Consider the following 20480-nt stretch of genomic DNA (forward strand, 5'->3'; position numbering starts at 1 on the left):
CTCTGGTGTGGTGTGGTTTACAAAAAAAGACCCTTGAAAACTCTGATATATGGTATACACATTTTAAACATGAAGATAATAACCCTTGACACGTGTAAATAAAATGACATATACCTAAACCTTCTATACAATCCTCCATGATGGCATTAAACCAGAGATCGTGAAGCTGGATATGAAATCAATATTTGTTTATGAATTCTTCTATCTTCTGTTCAGAAGAGATTAAGTTGTGTGTAATGGAAAGAGGAGTGCATCACAGTTCAATTGTGAGAATAAGCCAAGAGCTTTATAAAGAAACGATTTTACCGACATCCGGTCTGTTCTCATGTAAAACAATACATTCTAAAAAGGCAACTACTCAATTAAATATCACACATCTTGGATACTTTTGTATAAAACATTTTATTCTTTATAAATGATCTTCATTGTTTGAAGGATCACTAGCTTTGACTCAAAAGTCAATTTAATAAAATTCCCGTGTTCTGTTGCAGGAGTTTTGTATTTTGATGTGAATGCTTGGAAACTAGGATTTTTGTAAATATATAAATGTACACATTTCGCCAAGGATATATTAGATTGTTTAAAGTTGTGTTTGTTTAACATAAGTATTATTTAAAACAATTTATGAATGACAATTTCTTTTAGGCATTTCGGTGCCCCATAAAATGCGCAAGCATGTCCTGCTGCAGGTGGAAATGCTCAATAGCTTTTCTGTATTCAACACTTCAAGGTGCCTGCAGAAATGTTCTGGAGAAAATAAAATGAGGGTCAATTATTAGAGTAGAAACACGCCCGTCAGCCCATACCCCGCATATATAGGTTTAGTCACACCTATGCGAATTCATAGCAACCCACAAACAACGAAGTTCTTTGGCAAATGTTGTATAAATGATGTTGAACGCTCATCATTTAGATGCGGCTTTTAGAATTGCGGTTCCGCCGCACTGCGCATGCGCATGAAACGCCGCTAGCGAAGAGTCGGACTGGACGACTGCTGCAGTCTCGAGCCGCGTGGAAGGACTGCACACCTCATTTATTTCCCAACGCGAAGGTGGCAAGCCCGAATCAACGCTGTCTTGATTTGCCTCCGTCCATCGTCCTCAAACTGGTTTATACATCTTATTCGAGCCATGGCCAACAAAGAGGAGAAACCTGACGAGCAAAAGTCGAGTTGGAAAGATGCTATCTACAACCCGCGCACGGGGGAATTCATCGGGCGCACGGCGAGCAGTTGGGGTAAGTCCTAGTTATTTGACAAGTGCCGACAGCACGACCTAAAAAACAACGTCCGAAACCCACACAAGCATTCAACTGACGTTACCTGCATAACTCTGTGTGTTTCGTGGCTTCGAAATAACGTTACAGATCTGCAGCGGTTCATTACATTCATGCAAGAATAAACTCAGTAAATATTCGTTTTTTCTTGACGTCAGCGGTCATTTCTCCCTTCATACTTCTGACCTGTAGTGTAAAGCAGCAATGCCACCGGCTTTAAGTCACTGTGCCCTCGAAAACAATCTGTTATAATGTGACACTACGTGCAATTCACCGCGCACCCCGCCGGGTGTCCGTGTCAAATCATACAATTTCATGTCAATATTTAAACAGTTAATTTTGACGATATCCCATAATATGTTATTTTCAAGTAGAACGTCAACGTTACCTGGCAATCGATCGCGTATTTCACGAGGCGTCGCTCTGTGAAAATATGTACAGTCAGCTATAACTGAACCTGCTTTATATATATATATATATATATATATATATATATATATATATATATATATATATATATATGTATATAGATATGTATATAGATATGTATATAGATATATAAGAGGTTTTGACGTCTATAAACCATCATGCGTCTGATTCCTATACTGCTGAACGTCTATTTAGGAGATGAGGGGAAAATCTCTTACGTGACCGTTATTTTGAATCTAAATCTTAACATGTTGAATACGTCCTGTTGCGAGATCTTTAGACGCAATGATTTATGGAATAATCGTTTTATTAATAATATTTGATCATATTTTTCGCTGTACATATTGCGACTGTACACAATGTACAGTTTCACACGAGCATCGAGGTCTATGAATAGCTTTCATGGATATCACATCGCGCTCCACGTCAGGCCCTTCAGATTTGAGACGATTCATGGCGGTAAATAATTCGTTCGCTAAGTCCAATGAGAGTCGCATGTTTGGAAGGATTCATAGGTGTCGTTATCTTAATTAAAGAGATGTCGTGAAATCTCGTTACGCAGCGTCGTTCCCATTAATCGCGCCGGTAAAGTGTCACTGAGGGCGTTCTTACGGAATGTTTCAGCTGTCAGTCAGCCTCGGACACGGTGACGTCGCATCCGCATTCATTAGATATGCAAATGAGCTTTGATGTGCTTCACAAGCTTGCTGAGAGGATGAGAGGAAATTTCCACATCCCTAGACAATTGGTTCACGGGGTTGTTGGAGGGGATGAGGAGATGCTTACGAAAAGATGCATCAGTGCTCTTTCTCTGAGAGGAATATTTGTATGTCTTCAATGTGTGATATCTTTTTAAAGAACCTGTGGCCGTGATTATTGGTGGGGTTGAGGAGCAAGGTTTCTAGTAGTTATGCGCCTCGGTCAAGTCATTGGCCGGATCTGTAATGCTAAACTCTGCAGTACCTCTTTCTTGCCGGGATGGGTGTTCCTTGATGCGTGAGCTCCACGCCACCCCTCCTCCCTGTCTTCCTCCCCCTCCTCTCAAGGTCATAGCGGTTCTCCGACCGCTCCCGTAGATAGAGGCCTCTTGAAAGAAAGCCATGTTGAAAACAATCTTACCTATTCATTTATAGTGCTTGTGTTTCAAATATTATAAGAAGGACCTTTTCATTCTTTTTCATTCTACGTTTGTCCACCTCTAGGCCTGTTTTCTTTCTTCACAAGCATTGATGTAGGCCTACTAGCGGATGATCAATATTCATTTATGTAACGCGGATATATTTAATACATCTTATTGATCTGAATTGAATACTGCAATAAAGTTACAAAATACACTTACTCAATTTTTTTATATATATATTTATTGGCAAGACTATTTTGGACAAGCTTCTGTTTATCAGCCAATTGGACATTGTTCATCTAGATTTGGATCATCTCTAAAAGGCCAAATATTGGCCGGTGTATCGGCCAGTCTGCATCTACATGAAATGTGTCCATGCAGTGTGATGTTATTTTACATTTCTTGATGGTATGTGTAAAATTGTTGACTGTATGGCGCTGGCCGTGATTCATTCTCTTAGAATGAACCTCCAAATGGGAATTTTATGGCTTTTAGTCATTTACGGCTTTAAGTCTGTTAGCTTTAAGAACATTCATTTCTAACTCAGAATCATTTACAGCAGTTATTTTTAGATTTACATTCAAAGTCTGTCAAGACTCATTTTGCGTTGACTGGTGTGTAAAATGTTTTGTCCTGAATGGGAGCACATCTCCTCCAGTACCTCCTTTGTCTCTGTATACTGCAGCATTATAAGTAGCAAATGATTCACGACTGTTACGTACATAAAGATATATTGACCATTAAAAAACGACTAAATGAAATGTATTTATAAATACAAAATGAATGTGCACAGAACACAGACGTCTATTATGTAAACTTTGATTCTGGATGCGATTAATCGTTTAATAGCCCTATTTTTTACACACTAGAGAAACAATGACCAAATTTTGCCCATAAAAGTGACCGTCATCCTGCTGCTTCCGGGCCGCTCTTACTTTTCCAGCGAGAACGGTGAGGATGCTGAGATTGATGGATGGTTGTGAAGAGATAAAAGGATCAGACCTCAGTTAATGGACAGGTCGGGCTCTTGGAGACATCTGCACCCTGATGCTTGTCCGTTTGGATTAGCCCAGATTAACGCCTCCCAATCCACGCTTGATTTTAACCAGATTATTTTATCTGTCCACACTGAATTGGCGGTGGGACAGGGAACCCTGAGTCGCGTTCATCAGACAGCTTGTAAGATCTCAGGGCATGTTTTCCACGGACGGTTTAAACTGATGAAAAGGAGCGTTGTTCTCCAATTGTAGACCAGCCATGTGGCAGTGATGCTTTCATAAAATCAACAATGACCTATTTTCTTGGTTTCATCAATGAAACTTCCCACTCGTGTTTGGACCATTAACAGGGATTTGTTATGATTCGAGCATGTTTGGCATCTTAGCGTAGTAACCGATGCACAACTGAGGTTATCATTCACATTTTCTGTTAAATGGACTTCCTGGACCTTCCCTTGACTTTGGAATAGTATTTCTGTACTCATCCACATGCGTTTCGAATCCGAATGTGGTTTGGATTTTATTCTCTTTATTGAGTTCAATTCTCCTCATATTTGAGTTTTCTTTTTCATACAAAGAGCATTTATAGTGTTCATGACTGTCAAGATTCAAATGGACTTTAGAGCACCATTAAAGGAACAAAGTGCTATAATGTTTATGTATTTTTTTTTTAAAGACACACAGATGGGCACCATGAGCAGTAAATATATGTAAAAGTTAAATAAAATTCTCCTTTTGTGGTCAAAGGAAAAAAATATCAGCGCACATATTATAGGTGATATTGTAATTATGCAATTAATCATAATCGATTTTCAATTTTAATTTTGGCATCAAACAATTATAATCGAGGTACAACAATCATTGTGACACATTCCTTCTTGCAAAGATTGTGTAATTTATTCATTTATTATATTTAAATTATTTATTTGAATGTATGCATTTATATCTTATTTGAAGAAAAATGTTTTCAATGTATTTTTTTGTTATTAAGTTGAAAAATATATATATTCATTTAAGATAATAAATCTAAAATATTATAAATATCTAGTTATTAGCTTTTTCCAGATAATCGTGAACTCAACATTAGGCAAAATATTTGTGATTTATATCTTTTATGTCATAATCGAACAGCCCTATTATTCATTGATAATTTATTGCTTTATATTGAGACATTATTGAACACAGGAAAGTAAAGGACAGAGAGAGGGAAACAAGATTGGTTATGGACTCAAGCCTGTAATCGTCCTCAGATCGCTGAAAAATAGCTGATCTGCATGTCAGATTGTTGTCCACAAGGCTGTTAGCCTTAACACAGCATGAAGATTTATTGGATAAGCAGATGAGAAGATAATGATAAATATAGTTTTGGGTGAACTGTTCCTTTAAGTTCTTGGGGATGGATCCCCTCAACTGTAACTGGCTTGAATCCATTTGTCCTCAATGCCTGAACAGCGGGTGGGAATTGGCATCTTTCCTCATTTAATTGGATGATGTCTGAAACCCATTAGAGGAATCTCGTACGGTAAATCTCTTTAAGCTCTCTGTTTTAGCCTCAATGACACTAGAGTGTTGGAAGGACTAGAGAATGTTCCTATAGGGCGGAGTTTGGGCACCCCTGAGTAAGATACTCAAGTACTATACACCTCTGCTTCTATATAGTCTATAGCAGGGGTGCCCAATCCTGCTCCTGGAGATCTAATATCCAGCAGAGATCAGCTTCAACCCTAATAAAAACAAATCAAACACACCTGCCTGTAGCTTCCCTCATGAAAACAACTGAATCAATGTAAAATACTGTTGGTTCGTCAATGTATTGTTGTCAGCCAACATTATTGTGATCAGTGTTTTGAATTGTCAGACATGTATTAATTTACAGGAAAATATTCTCAATTAGACATGAGGAATCTGTGTATGAAACTAAACAACAGTGATGATCAACTAAATAAAACTTGGGACGCTTGGTTACATTTTAGTACAAAACTCATTCATGACTCCAATCATGCAATGCAGTTGATCTGTGTATCTGAATTAGGCCTAATCGGGGATTGTCACCATTGTTCAGATTTGTATGAAGAGTGTTGATGTCTAACCGTGTCCACTGCATTTATTTGGTCACACTAACTTTTCACTTGTAAAGCAGAACACTTAAATCAACTGTAAAAGATCAGCTTCAAGATTATGGAGTTCTCATCTTTATTATAGATTCATAATAAAAGTATCCTATACCATCTCTGTTTTATAATATCTCTTTCTTTATAAATGCAAACGTGTTCTCACAGAAACACTACTGTAAGCACTTAAAGAGGAGCGAGAGAACTAAATTAATAAGAGTCAAGAGCTCAACTAAAGCAAACACTGATCACAGTTATGGTGATTTGATAAATGTCAACATTTTTTCTACATTAAATCATGTATTAAACCAAAGTATTGTTGATTAAAGCCATTTACATTGAATCAATGTTAAGATGAGTTGATTTGTCAATGTTTGCTTGCTGTCAGAGTTTCTCTTGATCTTGAAAAAGTATGATATATGCCATGCTTTATAATGTATGGATTTAAAACATTTCCAAACTAAAAACACTAGTAACTAGTAACTCATACGATGCCAGCCTTTTAAAAAAAAAGTTGCCAGCCTACGCCAGCGTTTTCTAACATTTTCACACAAATTTAATGGCTCACAGTAAATTTTCTGTAAAGAATATATGGACAAACAATATGTCAAATGAAAGAACAGAGTCTCAGCTTTTAAACAAAAGAAACCATATTCTTCTATCTTCCTTTGTTCTTTTTTTTACCACCCCTTAGATGTGGGTAGGTTTCTTCAAAAGTGCATCACTTTGATTAAACAGCTGAGACAATTAACGTTTTTTGATTAAAGATTCCGCCCAGATTACACTCAGAACAATCATTATAAAAAGAAGAAAACATATACGTTCTAGGTTCTGGGATTCTGTACTTTTTCCCAAAGGTGTGTAACAGTGCCACCTGCTGTAAAACAGTACTAACACTGATTGCCGTAAAAACTCGTCTTTGGCGGGGAAGCGTTTTTTTTAATTGACGATATAACTCGTCAATGGCGGTGAAAGAGTTAGGTACTATACACCTCTGTTTAGAAGGATGGAAGGATGAAAGTCTTTTAGGTACAGGACATCATCTTGTCTCTTGTTCCTTATGTAGATCTACCAATTGGAGCAGAGAAAGTGTAGCTGATGGTGCTATTATGAGCGTGAGAATGAATTAGCAGTAGAATGAGGGACTTGAGCTTTCCGTGTTTTGCAGGGAGGAGGTATTCTGGCAGCAAGGAACGTCATACTGGGAGTCTCAGCTGTTCTCCAGCGCTTCTTCCTCACACCATCACTGGTGTTCCTGCATCACTCTCTCCCCCCCACATCCAGAACCAAGCTGTTACACTTACCTCCTGCTGATCACACGCTGAGCTGATACAAAAATCACTATTTAGTGATTGCAATTGGGGAAAACAGGAAGCTTTTGTAACGCCAAGTTCTGTAGTTTTGTCATAAGTAGAATTTCCTTTTCAAACAGATTATGTGTTCACTGATGTGACTGCAAGGGGCCGTTTTAACATTTATAGAGTAAGTAACATACGCTTTTTAGGGTCCTACTTTATGGAGTGTCCAACACCAAGTTTATGTACATACAAGGTGTAAAAAACACTATCATGTCGTAAAAATAGGCAGTTATTCTTACCCTACTTCTTGACTGATTCTCAAATGATTCGTTCCGTGATATTTCTACCAAATTTAGACATTCTTCTAACAAAGTACCAGATTTTTGAAAAATGACCCACATTTGTTTTTTGATGACAGAAATTGTTTACATTTTATCAGTTTTAACATGAAGCTGTATTTAGATCCCCTTATCTCTGGAACTGAACTCTATAGGGCTTTAAATATATATTTCCAAAAGAAAGGTTGGTCAAGTATAAGAAACTCAAAGGACATTTAGGTTTCGCAAACGGTTCTGGAATTGCAGGCATGCACATTTTGTAAAAAGAACACAGAAAATGCCCTTTCTTAATTTTTGATTTGTCACCTTTGGCGTAAAATGCATCAAGGATAGCTAAAGGCAACAGATTTTAACAGACATACCAATCTCTTTGTAAAAATAAAATTAGGATGCTGGCAAATTTCTAATATACATCTAATATGGCTCAAAATTTCAGAAGAAAAGTGTTATTTTTACCTCCCTCTTCCAATTAATTGATTCCTTAATACCTATTCATTGGTGGGATTTAATATTTTGGCTTTCATGACTACTGATGTTGGTCTTGCTTCTGTAAAAACAGAAAAATACATTTGAGCCGGGTTGACCCGGAATGACCCATTAACACTGGCAGATGTAAGGAAGTAGTTAAACACACATGAAACTTGCTGTTTCTTAGCCTTTAAAACGGTTGTAGAATAGCTCTGTCACTTACATTCTCTCAAATCTCTCATGTCATTGGTTGTGGCAGTAGATGACGCATCAGACTGCTCAAACAAACAGAGCACTGTTTGAAAACACCACAGACTCACAGTGTTAAGACTCTTCAATGAGACGGCCTATGAATGACTCAATTATGACTGCATGTTACACTGGGTTAGGTTGTGTTTTAGAAGAACAAATGAACAAATCATTTTAAAAGTTAGTTTTTCAACCTAAAATCCAAGACATGAACTTCAACTCTATTGATCGAAAAATACTTGACAAAAATGGCGAGTAATAGTTAATTAGCCAGACTGAAGACTCAATGCATTTTTACTAAATTTTGAGATGTAAAGTCATAAGTATGTGTGTATTACAGCTGTGCTCTTTGACATTAAGTTTACATCATATGAGCCACATTTAGATTTGCATTGGGATTTAACAATATCAAAATCTTACTGTACGATTCCACGATACGATATTTATTGCAATATGTCAAGACTGCCTTTACATTGACGGTACAGTTGAATAAATTGTATTAATGTGCATTACACTTACAATGTTTGCAAGGGATGTTTTCAAAATAGCAAGAAGAAAATATTAGACATAAATGTGTTCTGCACTTTTTCTTGGTTTTATAAGAAAAAAAAACTGGTCCAAGACCTATGTGATATTCAATCCTGCGACTCAATTTCAAGTCATTTCCTCACTTTTCTAGGCACACATGACCTTAAATGAAATGTTGAATGGTCTGTCTTTAGCATACAGTTACACATCTTTTATAAAGTCGTTTATATGAAGTCCTGGTCGTGTTGTGGGTAATAGTATAGGATTTAGCTCAAGAAGATCTGCTTACAGAAAAACAGATGGGAGGTGCTCTCACTTTCTCAGCAGCGGTACCCTAATCTACCCCCACAACACCCTGAACTGGACCCTCGTGTGACTGCACACATCCTCACCCCTAACCCCAGCCGCCAGCGAGAAAGTATTTTTAACCCAAGTATCTGGTAGTTCAGAGGAGATTGATTTCTGAACAGCTGAGAGATACACATGAGACCAATTGAGGTGTTTCTTGTGGAGTTTTATTGTCTCTGTCTTTTATTGTGGATGTGATTGTGTGTTGTGCCATTTCTTAAATTGTTCTAATTAACCGACCACCATGTTTTCATTAGCCATGTTTATCTCTGCCCATCGCCCTATACTTCTTTTTTGCTGTAAGAAGGGTTTTAAGGGGGAAATTATTGTGGTCTGTGAACTAGCACGCTGCTGTGTATGAACTTTATGGAGTGTACCGCAGCATAGCTGCCACAGTTTAAAACATTCAGTGCAGTGTTATTTCTGCACCACCAGCAGCAGCGAATGGAATTGTAAAAATTTTAACAAGAATTCGACAAGTCAAAGTGCAGCAATGATCATAGTCCTCAGTCAGCCTCCAAACAATTTACAAATATTATATCTGCAAATATACTGGTATAAAACAGTTTAGACTATCAAACAACAATTTAGAAAATATTAAAATAAAATGATGTCCAATCACATTATATTAGCACCTAATGGTTCAATTTATAGAAAGTATTTTTTTATATTTTGCATTGGAGCGGGTCAACCCTTCAAGTGCAGCACCATTTTGAAATAATGATAGTAATACATAAGTTTGAAAGAAGTAATGGCGTCAATTTAAAACTTGTGATGCTACTGGGGCAAATATGTACAAATACCTAAAATAATTATAAATAAATTGCACTTGCATTAAAAATTTTCCTTAAAAAAAAAGATTTTGTTAATGAAAAAGATGAATTGCTCACCTATAATCTAAATAGTCAATCAGATGTTAAATATTAGGCACTGATACATGTTGCGTCTAAAAATAATAATTCCTCTCCCATAATGTATAATTTGAATTGAATGGGTGCAGTCCATGATGCAAATGATTTGATGTAGCAATGAACAGATTAGGGATGCACTGATATGCATATTTTTGCCGATAATGATAACCAATTGTTCTTGAACATTGTAAGCCGATAACTGATATATTGGCCGATATACAGTATCGTAATTTTAATATCACATTTTTCGACACTGAAAATGATTTTTTCCCCCTGAAAATCATGTACCAAGCCCACTTTCGACAAATTAAAGATTCTTTAACATTTAAACTTTTCTGGTATAATGTATATATGGTATAAACCTATTAAAGATGTTCAAGTCTAACAGGTCTCAAGACAGAAACCATTCAGACTGCAGTCGGCTTCAAACATTACGCTTTTGTTTCTTACACATTCATAAATATCTATGTCCAACATCAACAATGTTTTGGTAATAGCTGTAAGTGAATGATCACGACAGAAAGACAGCACTGTACTGGATTTTAACTGTAAACTGCGGCGTGCAGCTGAAGTGGTTCAACCACAGGAAATTATCATTTATCGGGTATAATATATTGCCCTAAATTTTGTTATCGGCAGATATCATTAAAAATGACCACTTATCGGCCAATAATAAAACAATTTGTGTAGCAGAACATGCATTAATTGTTGTGTATTTAATTGCTGTTGGTATTGACCCAGTAAGATCAGAACACAATTTAAGAGCCATTAGCAAGAGCAGTGATGAATATAGAGTGAGTGGAGGGGAAGAGAGGGAGAGAGAGAGAGAGAGAGAGGGGGGGGTTGATTATGACTTGGAAAGCTTCCTGATACTAATGGCCAGCTACTTGTCAAAGTATTGATATCCCATCCCACTTGCTCTTTGAGTACATCCTGAACCTCTGAAAGCGTCCTGCTAAGTGTGCTTCACATGCTATCTACTGCTTTCCTTACCTTTATTAGTTAAAATATTTTTAAAAAATCTATCAAGTATAATAATCAGTGTTCAGAAAGTAACATGCAATTTAATGTTTTGTGGAAATGGATCATCTGATAGTATCCACATGTGTAGTGAACTTCTACTGAAATCACCTGCTTTGTGTGTGTAGGTGAATAGTGAACACTGCACAAGGATTCTGAGAATTAAAAAGCATCCTCCATGACTTCATCTCTACATCATGTTGTCTTTTCTTCACATTTGAATCTTCCCACATCAACTTCAGTATAACGTTTCGAAGAGTACCCCAGTAAACACCGGCTGTCTACAGGAATAACGTGTGACAAACAGAATCATCCTGAAAGTCTGAATTTTATCGTCACAACCTGCTTTACCCAGGAGGTAAATCCTTAAAAAATGTAAATATGTCCCAGTGTCAGCTGTTTTTAGAAATTAAATATCCTCAGTTTCTTATATGTTTTCTCTAGACTAACTTTCAGAGAATGAAAGTTGTTTATTTGTCTTAATTTACTGATAAATCAGCTCGCATTTGCATCTGCTGGCCAGGAGAACACCATTTTAATTGCTTTTCAGGATAGACCTACACAAACAAAAATGTTTACTCAATGAGTGTGTTTACATGCACAAAATAAACAGATATCCGTCCAAAATCTGCTTATAAAAGAAACCCCTTTTCGCATGTTTACATGCATATTAATAAACCGTGTTTGCATGGTAATTTGAGACTTGCCAGGTGTTTTGCGTGCAGTGATGTCACCATCGATAATCTGTTTAATGATAAAAAAGCCGTGGGGAATTGATTAGCGCTTTTATTTTTATATCTCTTTTCATGTGTGACCCTGGACAACAAAACCAGTCTTAAGTAGCACCGGAACATTTTTAGTAATCAGCAAAAAACAGGATATGGGTAAAAGTTACAGATTTTTATTTTATGGCAAAAATCATTAGAATATTAAGTAAAGATCATGTTCCATGAAGATATTTTATAAATTTCCTACCTTACATGTATAAAAACTTTATTTTTGTGAGGGGGTGGCTGCTACAGTGCCTGTGATTAAGAACTTCAAAGCCGATTTTCTCAATATTTTGCCTTTTTTGGACCCTCAAATTCCAGCTTCGTAAACATTTGTTGCTCTGCCAGATATTGTCCTATCCTAACAAACCATATATCAATAGATAGCTTATTTCCTCAGCTTTCAGATGATGTAAAAATCTCAAAACCCTTAAGACTGGTTTTGTCGTCCAGGGTCACATGTCTGAAAAAAAAAAACTGGAAAACCTACTTAGTTACAGAACTGTTTAGTTTTCCACATTCTTCAAAATATCTTCTTTTGTGTTAAACAGAACCAATTTTTTTTATAGTTTTGCAACAACTTAAATGACAGAGTTTTCATTTTTGGGTGAACTAGCCAAAAAAAAAGTTTAAAATTTTGTCTAGGAACTCAATTGCTCATTCAAAGCTATAGAATCTGGAAATTATAAATATATAACATGTTGGGATGTCAATCACATTAACTTTCTATTGTCATTTTAGTGCATGACTGACAACATTCATCCTCATGCCCTTTTGTTCTTTAAAAATGAGCAGCTTGTTCATTCTACAAAACAACATCAATCTTGTGTCATACGCTTTCGTGTCTACCCGAGGGGAAGATAATGATGACATTATTTTCAATTTGTATTCATTTCAATTTGCGCTACATGCTTTGGAGAGATGTCCTCATGGCAGTTAATTTGCACATCTAGGGTGCGAGCACCCACTTTAGGAATATTAGGACAGAGAGCAGAAGCACCCATCTCCTCAGGCCAGTGCTTTGCCATCTGAAGCGTCCGCCCCCAGATGCTATTTATAGCGGCTGAGTCTGAAATCGCATACTCAATGGGTAGGTACTAATTTCAGTAGGTACATTCTGAACAGGGCTAAATGGGTTTGTACTGTTTTCCGTGAACGTGTGTAGTATAAATGCGGTAAGCCATTGTCTGCCATATTGATGATCTTCTTTTCTTTTTTAATGGCAGTGAGCAAACTACGTTTGTGGTTCATATCCGCCACCTACAGTACTGGAGTGTACATGGGTCAGAGATTAACCATGCGACGTAATAACAAGCGCACCAATTTAAGTTATGATAGACAGATGCATTAACATCAGTAATGCTAACTAGGGCTGCAACTAACGATTATTTTAATAATCGATTAATCTATAGATTGTTTTTTTTTTTTTTTTCGATTAATCGATGAATCGGATAAAAACCCAAAATCAAGAAAAGCATTCCTTTTTAACCCTTTATTCAAAAACAGAACTAGAATCTTTAGAAACTGCACAAACATGTGGCTCCTTGATCATCCCTGAGCTGTTATAATAATAATAAAATAAAATAATAGTGTTGACTAACACAACAAACACGTGTTTGCCAAAAAAAATTTTTTTAAATAAACTGCCACCTGAGCTGCCAGAGCAATTAATAATTTATAAAAAATAAAGAACAATACAAATCAGAAAATTTAGCAGGATTTGTTTGAATGTCAGAACTTGTTCTCTAAACTACACTGCAGTCGCACACACTAGCAGATGCACAAACTCTCACACTTACACACACACACACACTCGCTCTCTCTCAAGTTCACTTGAAGCTTAGGTTCATTTATACACCACATTTAAACACAGCTTAAGATGACCAAGTGCTATAAAAGAACTTTAAAATTAAATTAAAAAGTATAACACACACATATATTGTCAATAATAACCTATATGGGAGAAAGCACAGAATATACACTGCATAAATTGCTCTTCTAATTTAGTAGTTTTGTCCTGTTGTCAGTCCAAATGTCAAAAAAATCTTAAATCAAGATACATTTACTAGACACATGAAATAGCATAAGAAATTATGTCTTGTTTTCTGAAAAAAACACCTCAAAATAAGTGATTGTTTGCTTAAAACAAGCAAAATTATCTGCCAATGGGGTACGAAAAATAATCTTAATGAGATATAATTTCAAACAGAAGTTTTAAGCATCACTTAATTTTTCTTGTCAATTAATCTTGATTTAAGAAATTTGGACTGAAAACGAGACAAAATTACTAATTAAGAAAAGCTTTTTTTGAATAAAAACGTGTCTTTAGTCTTGCAATGCAAAGTGCAAAGTAACTATACCAGCCCTGCTTCACTACGGTTATTAGCGAGCTAACGCTAACTTGTCAATCTGGATAACGAGTAAACACCAGCACCAGGGACATAACGTTCCTCACTTCAAAACGGAACAAAAGTAGGATTCTGTAGTGACTTAACCTGCTGTTGAACTCCCTTCCTCCTCATCACAGACTCAAACATGTTTCCGTTTCAGGTGCTGGATCATTACAGTGGTGCTCCCGTGCCATGCCATGTCGTTTTTGCATATATTGCAATTAACAAACTATTTCATTTTATTAAGTTTGAAATGCTCCCGCATCTTTGATGACTTGGTTCTCGTTGATTTCTCTGCCTCCGTCATGTATCTTTTCTCTAACTCCGCTTTATTTATTTTTTTTGCTCCGCCCCGTCTATGAGGCGCCGAACTCTGCTAGCATCAGTGCGCGAGAGAGACCGAGTGTGTTTACTTCGCTCCGCGCTCAAATAAAGTTTTTTTTTTATAATCAAACGTCTCGCGTAGCGCGACACAACGAATCGATAATGAAATTCGTTGCCAACTCTGTTAGTAATCGATTTAATCGATTCGTTGTTGCAGCCCTAATGCTAACCTTACCTTATTTTGTTGTCAAGGAATATTTACATTTTTTACATTTATGCATTTGTCAGACGCTTTTATCCAAAGCGACTTGCATTGCATTATCCTATACATTTATACATAGGTATTTGCAATCCCCTGGGATCGAACCCACAACCTTGCATTGTAAACGCAATGCTCTTACCACTGAGTGCATGACCAATACTTATTATTATTTTTCCTGAAAATTATATATTGTATTATCATTTACAATATCAGTTAATTGTATTGAATTGTATTGCCATATGCCATCTATGCATTAATACAGACTACAAAAATGTGATTGCATACTTTTACAGTGAAGCAATGACATAATGCATGAAGTAATGTAATATGTTTTATTTACAAATAACTATTGACTAAACATGAATAAAAAGACATAAATTTGATGGAGGAAAATAAATGAATTTAATCATTACATATACAAGGAAACATCACATAAATCAAAGCCTTATGTCAATTTATTGTTGTAACAAATGATCCTGTATCTATAGGCGTTGAACCCCACATCCTACTGCCATCTCGCAGTTGACCAGCGTCGCCACCTTCGTGATTTTAACAAGTGTTCTCATCTGTCCCTGTAACAGTCAAACAAGATTCAAGTGATTTGTGCTCAATACTGCATTTAATGTGGAGGTAGTTGCACATGTGTTAACTCGCTGTTTATTCAACTCAAATTTTGCTTAATTCATCAACAGTACTAATGGAGAAATAAAATATATACATTATGTTTAGTTACTAAATATGTTTATACATTACTAATGTGTATCTATGCAAACTGAACAGTGCTTTGTACCTCATATTAACAGACATGAGCTACATTATTGTGATATGTATTTCATGTTGTGATCGCTCATTTGCAATGCTTAAAGAGAAAATGACAGGTCACATGTTACACAGTCAATAAAAAGCGTCTTTAACCTGCGTATGGTTTTAATGTATGTAACGTTAAGTCTACTTCGATGACACGTGTGTTTTTGGAATTCCCTTTTAAGATAGACATATAAAAACACTGCATTTTCACAGCAAAAGCACAAAAACTCTAAATAAATATATAATAAATACACTTTACTATGTAGCATCTTATAGGTTAACCTTACACTTCAGCACTTTAAGAAATGCGACTGCTACGCAAAGAAACACGTTGTTGGCTAGTAATACTCACTTTTGAAAACACCTGTCTCACAGTTCTCCGCTATGCTCCTGTATGAACTTATCCTCTCCCGTGGGCTCATGGGATAGATAAGTATCCCAAGTATCTGTCCCTATCACCCTATCTGGGTGCTTCAAAATGTGGGCGTAACCAGTAAGCCATCCGGGAAATTCTCAACTACTCTTTTATGAATACTGAGGAATTGGACATACTATTGTGTTTTCTCATACTATGCAGTAGGTAAGTAGGCGTATTCGGACGCAACAGTAGTATACGCACGTCCATATCTCGCGAGGAATAGTGCACTAGCTGGGAAATTCTCACCTATTGTTTTATGAAGACAGAGGTTTCGGACATACTTTTCGTTCGCCTACTGCTTTTCGCCTGCTATATAGTATGACTGTTTTGCGATTTCGGATTCAGCCTGAGTCTACCTCAGAGACATCACAGCAAAGAAGAAATGCATCTAAAATTAGCACCACCACTGCCCCTTAATGGCTCTCGCACCATCTTACAACACACAAAGTCCTTTACTTTCCACTATTTTACTGCTGCTGTTAGTATTATAGTCTTAGTCTTTCCTGTGGTTTACAAACATGTTTCATGAGAATATCATTGTTTTCCCAGAGGAGTCTCTAAAGTACTCTGTAAATCTTCTGAAATGAAAATGAACATGCTTTATTACACGCCGCTCTGGAATACTTTATTCTGATTAACCAGTTGTGGCATTCCAGTTGTGGTTAATTATTCCCTATTAAAAATGGTTCATTCAAGTCCTAGATGCTGAAACGGAGCGTCATTCATAATAAAACACATCTGACCGCTTCATCTAATGATTCTGTGTATTAGGCATGTTGCGATAGTCTGTGTCTCCGGTGCTGAACCAAAGCACGTGCGCACGCAATTGTCAACAAAACACAGACATCAGTTTCACTCACTGCATGTCTGGCATCTTAGTGCTGGGACAGCTCCATGTATCAGTTTCAAGCAATCTCCAAACTATATATTATATATATAGTTTATATAACATTCATCACCCAAATGCAGTGAACAAACAAACACCTGAACTTTGCGAACGTATGCTCTCTCTCTCTCTCTCTCCTGCTTCCGGGAGAACTGTCCAATAAGGAAATATGAAAAATTGTTACAAAACAGTTTTATGTTTTCGGAAAAAAAACTTTCCGAAACATGTAGGATCGCTGGGGAGTGTATCAGGCTCAGAAATACTACGTAATACACCCAACTCTTTTTTTGACAAGTTGATCATATTGAGCATGAGAACACAGCACGTTTAACATTGTAAAGAAGTCAGAATGCATGAAAGAGCGTGGCCAACGTTTACATTTGGTATTCCTTTCTTATTTGTTGCTTATTTATTTATTTGTTGTTGTGAGAACTCGTTTTGTTAATGTTAGAAACTTATCTAACGTAAATGTTTTATTTTGTTTTTTAAGGTGTGTGTTTAATATAAGCAAATGTCATTGTACTTATCTTATAGTTTTTATTAAGATATTCAACCCATCATTAATTCAAGCAATTTTCGTTCCCGAATTGCCGCTATTTTAAAACTGAAAGTAAAATGCGTCATAGACAGGCCACATCTTCTACCACCCCACAGCAAACCCCCCATTGCAAAAATTACATCACCGCAAAATCCCTACTGTGTATCTCTACCACCCTTAAGTGCGATTTTTACTTCTCCGTCGGTCCTACACCGTAGCCTACGCAGAGAGGCGTACCCTACGACATCAATATGACGTGGACCGCAAGCGCTGTGATTGGTCTGCTTGAACCCCCTTCCCTTCAGTCCAAAAAACTAAGCGAAAGCATAAGGTTTAGTCATACACATCTCCGAACGAATTATTTAAACTTAGGTGTTCTTCTACATTTAACAACTCAAGCTGCAAAATGACTTGCTGTTATCACTGATAAATGCTTCTCAAACAGCGTACACAATGAACCGCTTCTTCTTTGGCTTTTGTCTTTGTTACACAATCAACACTGAAGCCTAGTGGTCATTTCCTGTCGACGCGGACAACGGCGCACAGGTACAAACTAAGCCCGCCGTAGTTATGACGCTGAAGTAAAAATCCTCCTTCAGCAATGTAAACCAAACACTACTCTATTGTAGTACACAAACGTACTCTATTGCTGTTTACAGTCAATCAGGGACTATTTTATTATTACTGCAATTGTCGCAAAAGAAGTGCTGGACCTCAAATCTTCTAGGATAACACATTAAAATATCTACCTGTACTGGAACAGATTGTTTGCCTTGTTTTTCATTTTCTTTCCACCTGTTGGCCTTTATTCAAACCGTTCAGCTGTTACATTTCTCATTTTACCATTTCACCTCCTCCCCGACCACGCGTCTGTTCTCACGCAAACGTTTGTGACCATGGTGTGGTACATAACTATTGTAGTTTCATCCAGTCCACACTCTTGTACTGTTATGTGATCTACAAGATGTTTATTGAATATATTTATTATATGAATGCCTTACTGACACCAAAATTTCCTGTAACTGACTACATGATGCTCTGCACCAAGTGATTTTGAAACATAACATGAGGCTTTTATGACAAGAAAACTAATTCTTATCCATTGGTTGTTTGACACTAAAATAAAAGTCAACCATCAATTCTGAATGAACTCTAGAATACATTTTTTTTTCTTTCTGTCCACAGCTCTTATTTTCCTCTTTTATCTGGTCTTCTATGGATTCCTGGCGGGCATGTTCACTCTCACCATGTGGGTGATGCTACAGACTCTGGACGATTACACTCCCAAGTACAGGGACCGAGTGGCCGATCCAGGTAACATCCACAACGATGCATTACGATGTGAAAAATTGTGATGCAGGATTTATGCTCTTTTTGTTAAGTGATTTTAAATGCCATTTGCTTTTTTCATTGCGTTGAGAGCATTTTTAAAGTGGAATACCTTTTAAATGTGCTTTCTAAAGTTTAAAGTCCCAGTGAAGTAAAAAATGATTATTCCTATTATTTTTCATGAAATATTGCATTGTATATTTTAAATATCTTACCAATATGGGTCATTCTCTTTTTACAATTCATGTGCCCTCATAATCTTGAGTTAATATCTGAGAATGCACTTCCGCCCTCTAGTGACTATACATCAAGTTAGACGGCCTGGCTTCTGTTAACTCCTCCCCTTCAACTGTCAGTCTGCTGCCAGTTCCATTTTAAAATGCAACATCTGTTTTTATACGTCCAATCAATTAAAAAAAGAAGTAAAAAAGAAACCATGCCCACTTTTTTTTCATTTAAAATGCTGTTTCACCTGGAAATGTTTCAAAATACGGAATAAAAATGGTTCCGGTTCACAGGGACTTTAAAAGTGTGCTTCAATAAAAAAATGTTGTCTGCTGCCAAGTTGAGCTCAATAATTCAGAAATCAATCATCTCTGAAGATTGCTTACCTAAGAATGTCTCTTAAAGGGAGAGCTCATCCAAAAATTTACAAATTCTGTCATCATTTACTCAGCCTCAAGTTGTTTCACACCTGTTCACATTTTATTGTTAACCTGAATACAAAAGAAGATATTTGTAAGAATGTTTGTCTACTAACAGTGCTGCGGCGCTATTGACTGCTATAGTAGGAAATTTCACTACTATGGTTGTCAATGGTGCCCCAGAACTGTTCGGTTTCCCAGAACAAATCAATTCATACAGATTTGAAACAGTGAATACACTTAATTGTCATTTTAGGGTGAACTGTCTCTTTAAGCACTGTTGGTGGGAATACATTGATTATTATAAAATCAATACGGCGTACTGTACCATACCATTGTGTAGTATGTAATGTGTATGTACAGACTGTACCTGGACAAAATTTTGTCAAATAGTGCTCAATTTTTTTATGTTTAGTTAAAGTAATCATATTTAAAGGGTTGTCCGGTTCATTTTGTGGATAACTTTTTTTGTTTATTATCCTTTAATATGGTTATGGATTTATTATGCTTATATAGTTTTCTTTATTTTATGTCAAAATTAAACTATCTTTACAGTCACATGGAATGCTGCATGAACAATATATACAGAATATTAGATATCTGAGATTACAGAATATTGCTGAAAATAATGGAAAAAAAGCTTTGCGCTTCTGGTGAGATGTAAAGGGGGAGATATATACACTATTAGTGTTGTTTTTTTACACATATATTCAGATGTCAGATTGTAGGTTTATGTGTGTTTAACGTCATTTAAAGGGATACGTCACCCAAGAATGAAAATTCTGTCATCATTTACTCACCTTTGAGTTATTCCAAATCTGTATAAATTTCTTTGTTCTGATGAACACAGAGAAAGATATTTGGAAGAATGCTTATTACCAGACAGATTTTGCCCCCCATTGACTCCCATAGTTGGACAAAATACATTGATAGTCAAAGGTGCCCCAGAACTGTTTGCTCTCCAAGCATTCTTCAAAATATCTTTCACTGTGTTTATCAGAACAAAGAAAGTTGCAACA

At 36.5% G+C, this 20480-nt stretch overlaps 1 protein-coding gene across 1 annotated transcript in view; it reads left to right on the plus strand.

The window, feature by feature from the left end:
- The first annotated feature begins 942 nt into the window (after window positions 1–942).
- The window catches only part of atp1b3b (ATPase Na+/K+ transporting subunit beta 3b), a 30394-nt gene continuing 10856 nt past the window's right edge, over window positions 943–20480 (plus strand). Inside the window, exons 1-2 of the mRNA XM_056756488.1 lie at window positions 943–1236; window positions 18674–18802. Coding sequence (XP_056612466.1) covers window positions 1131–1236; window positions 18674–18802 — 235 coding nt within the window. The 5' untranslated portion in view covers window positions 943–1130. The remainder of the gene's footprint in view (window positions 1237–18673; window positions 18803–20480) is intronic.

The sequence above is a fragment of the Triplophysa dalaica genome, chromosome 9, assembly GCF_015846415.1.
Source record: "Triplophysa dalaica isolate WHDGS20190420 chromosome 9, ASM1584641v1, whole genome shotgun sequence".
Taxonomy (NCBI): Eukaryota; Metazoa; Chordata; class Actinopteri; order Cypriniformes; family Nemacheilidae; genus Triplophysa; species Triplophysa dalaica.